Source organism: Notolabrus celidotus, chromosome 5, assembly GCF_009762535.1.
Source record: "Notolabrus celidotus isolate fNotCel1 chromosome 5, fNotCel1.pri, whole genome shotgun sequence".
In the NCBI taxonomy this organism is placed as follows: domain Eukaryota; kingdom Metazoa; phylum Chordata; class Actinopteri; order Labriformes; family Labridae; genus Notolabrus; species Notolabrus celidotus.
In genome coordinates this window covers 19190659-19205346 of record NC_048276.1, presented here as the reverse complement: position 1 = coordinate 19205346, position 14688 = coordinate 19190659, and the positions used below count along the sequence as shown (strand labels likewise).

General features: G+C 37.6%; 1 protein-coding gene and 1 long non-coding RNA gene across 2 annotated transcripts; one reads left to right on the top strand and one right to left on the bottom strand.

The window, feature by feature from the left end:
* Positions 1 to 532: 532 nt before the first annotated feature.
* On the bottom strand, positions 533 to 9959 carry shpk (sedoheptulokinase). The gene is made up of 7 exons (XM_034682897.1): positions 9734 to 9959; positions 9468 to 9609; positions 6962 to 7136; positions 6717 to 6869; positions 4658 to 4833; positions 3389 to 3589; positions 533 to 1887 (listed from the first exon to the last, which is right to left on the bottom strand). Exons 1-7 carry the CDS (start codon positions 9899 to 9901, stop codon positions 1493 to 1495), a joined length of 1410 nt encoding a protein of 469 aa, XP_034538788.1. The 5' UTR covers positions 9902 to 9959; the 3' UTR covers positions 533 to 1492.
* A 1217-nt stretch (positions 9960 to 11176) lies between these two features.
* On the top strand, positions 11177 to 14083 carry LOC117813243. The gene is made up of 2 exons (XR_004631370.1): positions 11177 to 11397; positions 13325 to 14083. It is a non-coding gene; the product is annotated as an uncharacterized LOC117813243 (long non-coding RNA).
* The last annotated feature ends 605 nt before the right edge of the window (positions 14084 to 14688 follow it).

The window sequence follows — 14688 nt, the reverse complement described above, 5'->3', positions numbered from 1 at the left end:
TATTCATTTTTTTTTATTATTCATGTCTAAATGCTGACCATTAAGTATTGTGTGTAATCTTTTTTATCTCAGATTGTTTTCAATTCATGCATATTTTATCTTAATTTTTAGTGTTTATCATTTTTTATTGTGAGAAGTATTATTATTTTTTTGTGATTTTGAACACTCACATGTTCTAATGGGGGTGGGTTGTTATATATATTTGTATGTGTGTCTACACTTATTCATCAATCAATCAATCAATCAATCTTTATTTGTATAGCGCCAAATCACAACAAACGTTATCTCAAGACGCTTTTACAAACAGGAGGTCTAGACCACTCTGTCAAATTATGAACAGAGACCCAACTTCAAGACTCAGTCTGACCCCACCTTTATCCATCATGAGCATTTCACATCCCAGTATTTAGCTAGTTACAGTATTCTATTGGATATATAAATTCAATAAATACTATATATAATAAATAATACATATAATATATGCGTTTACAAATGAAAAAAACAATATAAAAATGTAGGGATTTTAAAAGACTTAAATTTGAATGCTGCTTTATTTGTGGCATGATAATATTACACGACTTCAACTACTGGTCCATTTGAAGAAAGATATATCTGCAGAAAGCTGGTCATTTCAACAAAAATATCTTCTTTAATACAAGTTCATTTCCCATAGACACACTGGTAAAATATGTTTACCAGTTGAAACATTACCCTTAATCATAAAAAGTTTTCAAACCATAAATAGCACTGACTCACAATTTTCCATGTGAACTACTGCAGAATCCTTCAATTCGATAATATTCATAATCTTCTGTTTCTCTAACATTTGTATCAGCACTGGGTTGCACATCTGGTCAGTTTGAGCCCAACATTTCTCCTCTCTCATTAACTTTCACATCCTTCTTTCTCACCATTCTATAAAATGAAACAGGCACCAGACATGCAGAAGCAAGACAAAGTTTGGAAACATTAAAGTAATGTGAAAACACTTAAGGCCAAAGCAACAAAGAATTGTATAAAAAGTAAGAACTATAACCGCTTTAGTACCAGGACTTCTAAATTAAACAGTAATTAAGGCAAAGAAAAGGCAGCAATCATGTATCTCAATTTAAGATCAAACATTAAAGGTCTCTCTCCTAAAACAGGGAGAGTGAAAATGTGAAAATATAAGAACATGTATCTGGGTTTGTTGTTGCATTATACCAAAGTTCTTATTTTGGTAGCTTTGATCTTTTAGTCTTAATTTGTCCCAAAATGTCTGAGACCTCTTGACTCATAGTGAGCCACAGGTCACGTAAGACTTCTGATCCTTCCCCTTGGAAAAAGAAAATCTTTAGTTTTTAGTTTCATATTGTAAAATCTGTTGTAGCACCACACTTTGCCTGATTGTTCCTCTTTACTCAGTGAATCAAGGTACCTGTGCATATGCGGGTAGGTGTGCAAATTAACAGTTTATCATGTAAACAGATTTCCTTGTGGATTCACCTCTCATTCAAAGTAAGTCACAGAGCACCATGGCAACGCCAACAGCAGAGTCTGCATTTTGTCCGTACACCACTGGCTGAAGAAACGCCTTCTCCACTTCCTGTTTCAGCACTTCATTGCGGGCAAGGGCGCTCCCACTGCCCACAATCCTACTGACTCCTGCCTGCTGCAGACACTCAGCAGGCATCATGGAGGTGATGTTGTCCATGACTCCTCGGCACAGTGCCCTGGTCACATGGCCAAGAGATAGATTGGTGGTGGAGATCTCGGTCACTTGGCCCAGGCAGAGCGGGTCGTGTCTTTCTCCAAGAATGGTGGGACTCACTCTGAGGTCGCTTGTGTCCTGATTAAGGGCACAGTTGATCAGCTTCTCATACAGGCATGAATCACTCAGCTCTGCACCTGAGAGGGAAGAAGAAGAAGAAGAAGAGCTCTTTAACTTTAAACTGACATTTTAATGTTGGGGCATCAGTGTACTGTGATCAATTAGATCGCTTAGTTACACTATTACTCTCTCTCTGGGGACAGTCAGTTAAAGTCATTCACTCACACTTACTTTCAATTATGTTTTTGCACAAATAAACTCTAGTCTCTCTGGATTGTCACTGGTCTGTGCTTTCAATTATAAATGGACAATTTTTTTTAGGTCTATCTGCTAAATTGTATTCTATATGTAGCTGGGGTTTGAAATGGGTCATTGTCCAGTCCTGCACCTTTCTCATCATACTTATTCTGTTCTTTATTGTTTTGTCCAAAACAAAAGATTTGTTAGACAAGTTTTTTGTGTTATTTCTTATTCTCTTCATGTTCTAAGAGCAATCAACAAATGTCCTTCAAGTTAAATGCTAGAGGTTCACCACTCAGTAATAGACTGCGTGTGCAAATACGTAGTTGAACAGTTTCACAATGATGTTTCTCAGTAGGAAAACGCAAATTATTTAGGGATTTCATCGTCTACAGTACATAACGCCATTGAAGATTAAGAAAATGTAGAGAAATCTCTCTACAAAAGGGTTATGGCTGAAAACCATTACTAGTTGGCCATGATCTTCAGGCCCTGATCTGCATTGCATAAAAAGCAGACTCTACAGTGGAAGTCACTGCATGGGTTCAAAATAATAACCAAACACCATTAACCTGTGTTAAAACCAATGGGCAACCTCCGGTCTCAAACTATGAAGCCCATGCGGAAGTTTTATAAATTGCAATTCATCAAGAATCCGCTTGAGGCTGGCTGCAGAAACACCGGAAACCACATAGACATGAATGGGAAAAAGACGATCTTTGCAGCATTAATAAACATGTTTACAGCCTGGTTCTAAAAATGGCTTGGCTCTGCGTAGCTAATTTTTCTATCGGCAAACACTGTACGGTGGGGGGGGGATTTTTTTCTAACACAACGGTTCAGAAGATATTAAGATTACTAGTTTTTGCCCAAATAAGGACATGACTGACTTGACTCCCGGTCGGGAACACATAGCTGTTGGCTAGGAGGCTCAAACTCCACCTCTTTACGTCAAACTCTGCCTGGTTGAGTTCTGCATTTCCAATATGGCTGCCGCCGTCAATTGGCTTCAAAACAGCACTCAGGAACAGATGGGTGACGTCACAGATACTACGTCCATTATTTATACAATCTATGGTTAAAACTGTCCCATGCAAAGAGGAAACCATCTATAAACATGAGCCATGGAGTGAAGTGAAGAGGAAAACTCTCCTGTCAATCAAAATTTCAGAATCTGACATTTTTTTGGAAATCATGGACGCCACAACCTCCGCTCTACTGTAAAGAGGAGAGAGACAACTTAACTTGATATCAGCAGACAATTCAAAAGCCAGCATCTGTGATGGTCCGAGAATGCATAAGTACCCATGAAATGGGAACCTTACACAGCTTACATACCAAGGTCTTTCATCCAGGCCCTTAGCATCTTCACAAAAGTGGCCAGCACATTTCCTCCATTTAGTGACGCTGCCACCGCCAAGTATGAGTCATTGAAGTAGGGGAAGTATGTGATAGAGGAGGCGGGCTGAGGTGAATCTGGAGGTTTGAAGTCAACTGGCAAGGCAAAGGTCAGCTGTGCAGATGTGCTTATGTTGAGAACTGTGATGTAGAACGACACAAAACAGTTAGTTAAGAGGAATTAACCAAAGAAATGCATGACATGCAAGACACATGGATGGCAGGATCACACTTGATTAAAAAACGAGAACAAAATGAGAAATGAGGTTCACTTTCTTGACTCTGGGGTAATGTTTTTTTTAATTAAATAAGTTAAACTTTTCTTATGCTTTTACTCCTCAGCATATTCACATGGCAACCTTTCTCCTCTGATGTCCAGCTCACACTGGTAAGCTCAAATGTTGTTATAATGTTGCACTGCTGTGTTACAGGTTTACAAACCATGTAAATGCAGCAAATCTGACAAGTTATCATTATTCAACTGCCTCCCAAATGACAAACTAAAAAAGGGGGATATTTAATGAAAAACTGGAGGGTCATTTGGTAATATTTCAAGGTGAAGCATAATCTGTGATAACCAAATCATCATAGTAAGACAATAGCTAATGAGGTAACTTTACTATCTCATATTTGTAAGATAAATAGGAAAGTGATAAGCTAGTTTACAGGTAATGTTAGTTAGCTACCCTAACTTTTGTGAGTCTGTGTAAGTCGCAAAAACTAATGTTAGCATTCATCTAAGTGATGCAATAAGAGGGCATTAATTATTTACGAAAAAACAACATATTTAATGAGAATAAAACAAAACAAAACAAAACCCTATGGTTAAGAAAGTGTACCTCATATCTTAATTTTCTTTATTTGGTAAAGCACTCTCTGGTTTTGCAACATAGAAAATGTAATTTTTAGGAAAATATGGAATGTTTAAAATATTTCTGATATTTTCATCACATTTGTGGTCATTTAAAAAAATATATAATGATAATAATACTTATACCACTTCTAATACTTATACTAATAATAATCAAATTGAGGCAATCTCCTAACTGAAGCATCAGCAGTAGTGCATTAACAGAAGGGATCTTCTGGTAATGTTTCTTCATGTAATGTCAATGTGCCTTCAAAGAGCAGTGCAGCCATCAGCTGTGCATTATTATCAACAAGCATTAACTGTGATGCTGACAGACATGATTTCACTTCCTGCTTCACCTGCATCTGTCCGTTCACTCATACAGGAGTAAACAGAGCACTGGAAGTCTCCCAGGGCAGCTGCTACTGGTCTACCAGCAGGTATACCATGCCAGTCAGAGCACGTATTTCCCGCCAAGCCACCAGATGGCACACAGTGAGGAAGAAGGTGCAAAGGGAAGCCGGCGGCCTTCAGACTGGAACATGCACACACACACAGTGTTAGTTATGTAGGTTAGGCTGACAGGACCACAAATATGGGGCAAAGTAAGCCCATTGTCATACACAATGCATTTTGTTTTCCTATATGGGGGTGATCTCTTACAGAACAATCTCAGAACCCATTATATATATCATCATTATCTAGGAGCAATCACCAACTCCAAACCTCTAATTCCGATCAGCTCTTAGCAGTAAATGAGTTCCTGCAGACTTCCTTTTTCATGCGCTGCATTCTTTTCTGTCTATTAGCCACTTGAGTTGCGACTGTGTATTAGATCAAATGCACAGTGCAATTTGCCCCTCCAGATATGTCTGTACAATAAACCACAATCAAACCGTGGAGGACTGCTTATTCATCTGTTTCTGATGAGTCTCATTTTCAAAGTAGTTAGTAATTTTCTCAGAGGCTTTTCTGGCTAACTTCAGCAGTATGAACCAAACTAAGAAAATTATTTCTTGGTCAAGAAAAGCTTTGGTGACATAGTGTCAAGCAGATTTGTCTAAAGTTTACATTTTGTATCTGGGACGGATTGTTGGCTGCTTTTGCATGCAGATATGTTTATAGAGATCAATAATTATAGTCTGACTACTTTCAATTGGAGCCAGGCTGTAGACTGTGTTATGCTTTCTCTCTCTCTACTGTTTTTCCTGCATACACCAAAGCCTGCTGATACATTATTGGTCAGCAGAAACAGCCTGTGCAGAAACAAACAAACATTGTATGGTACCACAAACGTAAACCAAAACACTTCTCATACTATGGTCTAGTCCTGCATGTCGGCATTCTGCATTTTATGTAGAAACTGTAAGGAGATTATTTATTAAGCCTTCTGTTATGTTGCGGGTCAAATTGACGCTTCTAAAGTCTATTTTAGGCAGTAGATGCCTTCCAAACCAGCTAAATGCAGCATAAAAATCTGCATGTGACAGAAGAGGTGTTGTGTTAATTTATCAACATCACTTCATTAAAACAAAAAAAATAAAAATTTAAAATAAAATAAACTACAATCTATGTGATGTAAAACTATTGTATTTATATTTAGGGCTTTCCAATGTACATTAAAAAAGTTTTAACATTAATTTTAATGAAAAACGAGTGAGTTATCCTCATTAAACCATGATCTGTGAGACTTAAAGAACACCATTGGACTAAATCTTGATTTAAATAGTTAGTAATGGAGTTAAAATTAGATTTAAAAAATGTGTATTGGGATTTTTTGGGGTTCCTTCACTTTTGGATAATTGAATATGCCCCGGGTCAAATTGACCCTGGTACATTATTGCTGTTCCAGAGAAACAAACATAACAGGAGGGTTAAAGAGCTGTCTTAATAGTTATTTTTTGATAGTGCAGCACAGTGTAGATACAGATATTATAGACTAGATGAGTGTGTATGACACAGATATTTTAACATGTGCTTTGCACTGCTTCCAGAAACTCCAGTGGAGTCATTAAACTTCATATATGAGCCACAAAACTCCTGAGTTACATTAGGCTCCATGAAGAGTTATGGATGAAGTCAACACAGCCTGTATTGACCCACTCTTTTCTTTGCATGCCCGTCCATATTTTCTCTTTCTCTCTCTCTCTTCTTCGCCTGTATGAGTCCAAATAACACTTCCTTTCATATGTACTTTTTGTAGGCTAAAAATGGTGACTGAGGTGATTGAGGCTAGTGATTGGGTCGCCCAGGACGCACCAGGTGTATACAGGCTCCATATTTAGCTTAACACCATCATGCTCAAACTTTTCCATGCATTTAGTGCTTAAAGTGATGTTACGTATTAATAAAATGCTTTTAAAACATCAGCACAGACTCAGAGTGTTATTAAAATAGGAAGTTCAGCATTTTACATACATGTCGGTATTCCACTGATTGGAGGAGGTGTTGAAGAAACCCCAGCTGGCTGCATTCTGTGGCGTCATCACACAGATATCCAAACCACACAACATGGACACAACATAGTCCTGGATAGTTCCTGCAACTGTGAAGTCCTCAAGGAACTCAGGCCTGCAGCAAAAACACATCTTAATAAGAGTTCACTCTCATATCACCTGTGGTGCACAAAGCTCCACGTGGAGTCTATAAATGACAGCGCTCACCTGTGATTCATGTACCAGAAGATTGTTGCACAGCCAAATCCTGTGGCTACACTAAGATGAGAGTCTGGCTGCGGAAGAGAGGACAGAAAGTGACTGCTGCAGCGCCCGTCCTCCCAGGTGATCAGCTGACTGGTGTTGCGAGGTGTGAAGGAGTCCCTGTTAGACCAATCACAACCTGTGAAGAAGAGAAGGACAAAATACAGTTAGATATGCTTATATGAGTTAATGGTTTAGGCTTCATTTGAAAAAAAAAAAATCTCAGTTACACAAACTTTTTGAGGATTAACTCCTTTCCTGTCTTTCTTCAGATGCCACCAGCAGAGGGCAGCACAGCAATAAAAGAAGTGCAGTCACCCTGCAGAAATGAGAAGTCTCTTTTCTGTCTATTTTACTGTCTCACATTATTTTACTATCTCTTGTGTTTGTTGTGGATTTAAATGTGTTTTAAAGGGTCATGTTAGAGAGAGGCATTGCAAATTAGCACAAGCAATAAATGGTATAGTGAGAGGTATCAATTTACTTCCCTAACACCTTTTCCTCATATAAATAAACATCAAATATATTATATATAATATATATATATATATAATTATATATATATATATGGATAATCAATAAATGACACTCAATGAGACTTTATTTGTAAAGCACTTTTCATACAAAAATATTGTAACAAAGTGCTGTACATAAAAGTAATAGGAATAGAATAGAATAAATTAAAAATACACAAACAAAATCACCGTAAATGAGCCGGTTGAAACGGTTTTATCTACTCAAAAGGTTTCAAATCCTTAGTGCTTGTGCTGGTAAATGTTTTCTGAGGCCTGGTGCCTTTAATGGGAGGTGTGGGTGTAGTCAAATCCAAGCAATCATTACAATGCGCATCTAGAAATTCTGAGACAACAATCCAATTTGTTTCAGTTTTAACCACCAGAAAGACTGAAATTACATGTCTTGATCAGGGATGACATAATCCCTATCAGTATCTTGTTATGTTTTGAGAGTTGTGTAACATCATGTGGCCCTGCTGAAAAAAATGTACTTGCTCTCTTTCTGCAGCTCCACCCTCATGAGCAATAAAATGAGATGATCAATCAGGGGACCTCTCTGGAATTTTGAAGAACTTTTGGCTAAGGATTTCCTATAACAATAATAATAATTACAGGTTATTTCCTTTTTTAAACACTCCAATAGCCTTGTGACCACGTGTCAGCATAGTATGTGTCCATAAAGATGTCATTCAATCAAGAAAATATGGACCTTCACACCAGAGAGTGATGTGGTTCACATGTATGTGATGAATATAATATGTAATGAATATGGTGTGTGATTAATGTATATGTGGTGAGTGTAGTGTGTTGTGGATATATATGTTATGTATGTGTATGAAATTATGTGCTTTGGCAATAACATGTCTTTGTTCAAGCCAATAAAGCAAAATTGAATTGAATTGAAATTGAGTGCTATGTGGAGCTTTCAAATGGAAGTCAGCCCGAGGATTTCAGAGAGCTTAAAGGCAAGTAAAGACTCCATATGTCTGATATGTCCACCACTTTTATCTGTATTTCTGAGGTTCAGACCATCAGAACAACTCGTCCTCATATTATTCCTTATGATCTCTTGGCATTTCTTGCCATTATTTACAAACTTAAAGTTACTGTGAGAAGTTTTTAGCTTATTGTGAAACAGAGTGATAATAATACTGATGCTGCTCATGACAGAAAAACAGATCTCACCATCAGGGACAATATTGACCTCAATAAGACTCTCAACAAACGATATACTTGACTGTTGACAGAAAGTATGATAAGACATCTTCTGTAACATAAACATGAACTAACAACATTTAATAAAGGCCTGTCATCACTCTCATAGAAAGGTCACTGGCTGTAATTCATAAGGCAAGAGCATCCACTGTTGAGTTGTGGGATCTCCGTATTACTTCTCTTTTAAATGAAAAGCTATGACTGTTTTTTTTTTGTTTTTGTTTTATTATTAATATATAGAATATGAAACCTACACATATGAGCTATCTAATTGATGGATATGTCCTTTCAATCCTCTCCCTCTTCTATTTAAATTTGTTATTTGTATTTATTATTTTTTATTCCAAATGTATGGATGATGGTGTGGTCTTGTGTCACTTCTCTATAATTTACCTACTTGTTCTCTGTCATTATTTTTTATTTATATTATCTGTATAACACGGCATTGGTGATATGTAAATAGTTTGTTTGACGGCGATGTCATCTACTGTGAAAAAATTCAATAAAAATTTTGATCACAAAAAAAAATTAAGGCCTGTCCACGGGAAGCGCAAAATCGACAGTATAGCCAACTAAAGTTCCTTGCAGGAGCTTCAGTTCTATTATTTGATGGATGAGGAAACCCGTTTCCAGTTGCTCAGACACATAATGTAACACAGACGTTATTTCATAATTACATCACCTTTTTTGAAATGCCTCAGCGTGCATGCAGATAGACAAGCAGGCAGGGGTAACCATACCGTTGTTTGCTTTCCAGAATAAAACCCCATGCATCTGTCCGGACAGTCCGATGCTGCTGACACCCTGCAGCTTGTCTCTGGGCAGCAGGGCGACACATCTGTTTAGAGCGTCAATGATCCGGTCCGGGTCTTGTTCTTTCGCCTACAGAGCATAGAAACCGAGTCAGCCACGGGGGGAAGGTACAGCAGTGATAGCTGTACAGTCTTTAAGTTAACGGTGTTTTGAACACCTGCTAAAGTTGTGTATGGCATGTGGAAGCACTCACCTTAATCCCGCTGCTGTCGACTATATCAGACGTTGTCGGCAAAGAATGAGTGGCAACCAACGACCTGGAGTCCGTTTCTAATAAAACCACTTTAACTGAGGTGGTGCCAATGTCTATACCCAGGGTGTAGGCAGACATAGCTGCTGATTGCACAGGTAAGTCTGCCATTCCAGCTATACTACGACTACAACGTATTAGCAGGGCGAAGTCAACAATGTTGCGTTCAGGTACGAGGAAAATATCGGAAATTAAAACACTAGCACCATCATTCTTATTGTTTAAACTTGTACAATTGGCTTGAAATTATTTTGGGGTTTTTTATACTTCATAAGAAGCACTAACTTCAAAGAGATTTTGTGATTTGGGCACTTATTTTTATATACAAAAGTCATGTTCCCTAATAATATTTTAGAATGAAAATTAAAAAAAATACATGTATCCAATTTGAATTTAATGTAGGGGTCGAATTCCTGATATGATATGAAATTATCTAGAAAGCATGTTAAAAGTTCAAATAAATACATGTAAATGTTGACATATTACAGTTTTTCTCAGTCGCTTTGGCACATTTCTCAGATCAGAATTGAAATGCTCAAAACTATTTGATCAATCTTCAAATCATTGTGTCACTTGTGCACATCAAAAAAAGCAGTTCCTCATTTCTTTGAACTAGTTGCAAATGCTTTAGTACATCCATGCAAATGATTATGTACATTTCCCTGCTGTTTCCTACATCGCTTTGGATAAAAGCATCTGCTAAATGACATTGTAACATTGTAACATTATCAAGTGCTTATGTCATGTTGATCAAAATGTCTTATAACGGGTCTCTGTTGAATAGTCTCACCCTCCACAACATTTAGGAATTAGTTAATCGCATAAGTCTTCACATGCAAAATGATTGACCATGTTGTCAGAATATGGCAGTCATATTTCTGTACATTTCCATTAGACTTGTTTTCTAAATCTGTCCTGAATTGGTAAATTGCTCCAAGGTGAATTTACAATTTAGAATAACTGTCATCAAAACTTGAGCCATAGTTTACATCAGAACGTCCCTCCAGAGTACACTGTTATATTGACAACATGACTAATCAATCTGACTGTCTTATCCGTACACAATGACACAAGGACTTGTCATTCTGATGACACTGACATGTACATTGACACAGATATTTACTTTTTAGAGATGAACTAAGGATTTTGAGCAAGATACTGGCTTTTGCAGGTAATCCATGGTGTTTTGCTATTTGTACGAATTGTTTAGAGAAATGCACTTACTGGTTTGCGAATGACGAAGATTCGAGAAATAAACCAAAGCGACTGAGAAATAAAACGCATGCTGTTTAGGGCTTCCGTTCAACTGTCACATGTTGGAGGGGAGTGGGGCATTTTCCGAGTCTTTTCTGTGCTTTGAACGCACCATGTCATCGCCTTCTGTTTGATGATCAGCCGTTCCCACAATGCACCGCGAAGCGACGAGCATGGCCGACGTTTCCTTAGTAGTGTCAACCAAACGAGAATGAATGTGCTTCCTTTAAGCGATTCCAGCTGATTTTTTTTTCCGAAAACATTCCAATCTCGAAGTCTGTGAAGGGGATCCGCCAGATTATGATTTTATAGCGGCGCCGTGAGGAGTCGTCTAATCTCTGCGTTTATTTTCGGTGAGAATCTCCCATCAGTTAGCTTCCACTAGCTAGCATCTTGTAGCACTGACGATGCTAGCCCATTAGCGCCGCTAGTGATGAAGATAATGATACAAATCAGAGTTAACAATCAGTAGAGATCCACGGGGGCAAATAAAGCTGCGTGTGGTTTCATGATTACACGTACCAGAACGGCGTGTTGTCTTTCGTCTGTGTCCCTGAGTGATGTCCGTTTTATGCAGGGTGTTACATTTAGTGATTAGCTTCTTAGGTGATGTATTGTGGATAGATGCTAACATTAAGCTAAATCCTGCACCTCTTACTGTCTTTGAGTATTTGTGTGTTTATAACGGGGGTTTGTGTTAACAATGCTGAATGACGTTTTCTTTTTTTATCTGATAAAATGTGAGTTTGACTTTAGACCTACCGACCTCGTCTGACCTAGTAAGAGCATGTGCAATATTGTAAATTATTCCATAACACACATCTTATTTTTATATTTATCTACTACATGTGCACTCTGGCTTAGGCTAATTTAACTTATTTAATGTACTTAAAAGTACTTCTATACCTTTCTTTGTACAGATAATATTTTTATTTAGAATTTTTGCATTAGTGTTTAGGTTTATATATTCATTGTCCTCACTGTCTTGTGTCTTTATTGTCTTGTTGTGTCCTTACTGTCTTGTTGTGTCATTATTGTCTTGTTGTGTCCTTACTGTCTTGTTGTGTCTTTATTGTCTTGTTGTGTCCTCACTGTCTTGTTGTGTCCTCACTGTCTTGTTGTGTCCTTACTGTCTTGTTGTGTCCTCACTGTCTTGTTGTGTCCTTACTGTATTGTTGTGTCCTTACTGTCTTGTTGTGTCCTCACTGTCTTGTTGTGTCCTCACTGTCTTGTTGTGTCCTCACTGTCTAGTTGTGTCCTTACTGTCTTGTTGTGTCTTTACTGTCTTGTGTCCTTACTGTCTTGTTGTGTCCTTACTGTCTTGTTGTGTCCTCACTGTCTTGTTAAGTACCAGTGTTCCATTCACCACGTCAAATTCTTTGTGTGTGCGAGCTCACTTTGCATTACAGCTTTCTTGAATCTTGAATCTTGAAAACAGTATTTCAATCTAGTAAAAAAAAAAAAAACTACAGGTGTATTGATGAAAATATATTGATATCCATTAAAAATATGATTGTTTGAAAAAAACATAAAACTGCTGGCTATGAGTAATTAGTAAAATTGGATGCAAGTTTGGTCAATTTTCAGAAGAATATCGACTCATACAGTTTTGATTCATCACCTTTTTATCATTTTTAATGCAGTTTTCTTAAAGCAGCAGCTTGTGTACCTTTTTAACGTGACTTGGTTGGATGTTATATCTGTAGCATACAGCATTCTTTGAGATTTAGCTTTTTATTTTTAAATGAAAGTACAAAATCACTCCAATTAGTGGGCAAATAAATACTATTTGCCTTGTGACGTAGGTAAAAGGTAAATATGTAATGGTCTAAATATTAAATGTTTGGCAAAACTCATCACGTGGGCTGTTTGACTAAATGTAGGGATATTATGATACACTGATACATATTGAGTCAGTGGCGTAGCATTTACACATACTTGAATGTTAACACGATCTGACCTGTGAGTTTTTTTTGTTATTTCTTTGTATTATTTCTTTATATTAAACAGAGTGTTTTGTTTTTGATTCAAATGTCTGGTAGGATCTCTAAAATCACATTTAGCTCTTTTATGATTTGAATGTCCCTGATCATGTTTAGTGGAGTGATGAAAATGTCTCATTCATCACTGTACTAAATTGAATCTATTCCATACCAAGACAGACTCTGTGATAGCAGCAAATATCGAATCAGTGTTCAAATAATTTATCAAATTTTGTATTATGATGAACATCCATAATATTCTCCATTGTGACTATCTGTATCTCTGCCACAAAAGCAGCGCCTTCCTGTGACAGCTAACCAGAGCCAAGATGGCAGGAGTTGTAGCCAAGCGTGAGGGACCTCAGTTCATCAGTGAAGTAGCTGTGAGGGGGAACGCCGCCGTGCTGGACTACTGCCGCACCTCTGTGTCTGCTCTGTCCGGAGCAACAGCCGGCATCCTTGGGCTGACTGGACTGTATGGCTTCATTTTTTATTTCCTTGCCTCTTTTCTCCTCTCTCTACTGCTCATTTTGAAGGCGGGACGGCGGTGGAACAAGTGCTTTAAATCACGGCGGCTGCTCTTCACCGGGGGCCTCGTCGGGGGTCTTTTCACTTACGTCCTGTTCTGGACTTTCCTCTATGGAATGGTGCATGTGTACTAAAATGATACAACGCTAATAACCTTGAAATTAAACCTATCTAATGCTATGTAAACCGATGTCTGCCCTGCTGTTTGTAGATAAGACTTTGGTAAAATAATTTAGATTTTCTCCATTATGAACTGTTGATTTGATGGAGGATGTTTCAGTAATAAGATGATGAAGAACAACCTGTCCTTACTTTCGTCCCGCACCAACATGCATATGGACTTATTTAACCTGTAACTCCTGCTTTGTGATCATGATAATCCATATCAGGATAAGAGCCATAGTTAGGATAGTTAAGGTTGTAGTGTAACATAGATCAGATTACATCCTAATAAAGTGTAATTACATCACATTATAATTTAATTAAAACAAATCTGAGTACTGATTTAAATAAATACCTCTGAACAATGTGTTTGTAATCATTAATCTGTGTGTCTGTTAGGCAGTGTTCTTTGTTACTAACACTGAAATCAACATGACAATTACATTTTCTTTCAAGAAGTAGACACAAAAAAACAGGATGGAAGAAAGGGTCCATGCACCTCAACATTATACACCATTCAGCAACACTCAGGCAGTACATCAGCAGAGGACTTCTCTGGAGACACATTGTGACTCCACTCCACAGAATCGTGTGTTGTGTTAAATTGTACAATACATTTTGTTGTAGCCATTGCATCAACATTACAATCAGCACAGCTAACTCAACATACAGCGAGAGAGAAAACTCAAATGTCTGACAAGACAGGAGCAAGAAACACCCAGCAACACTTAAGACCATTCACACCTTTCTCATGTTGCATTACCTCCAAGTGCAGAATTAAATATAATCCCTTTGTACCTGTGCATTCAATATTATTTCTCTCATGCAACATTGATATTAAAGGGTACTTTTTCAGACTAATTTATCAGATTAGTCCTCTGTGTTTATTTCACCCTATCTAAGACTAAGTTTCTCATCCATGGAGATGATCAGGCTGCCACTAATACTTAATTTCTAATGAATCCATCAGGT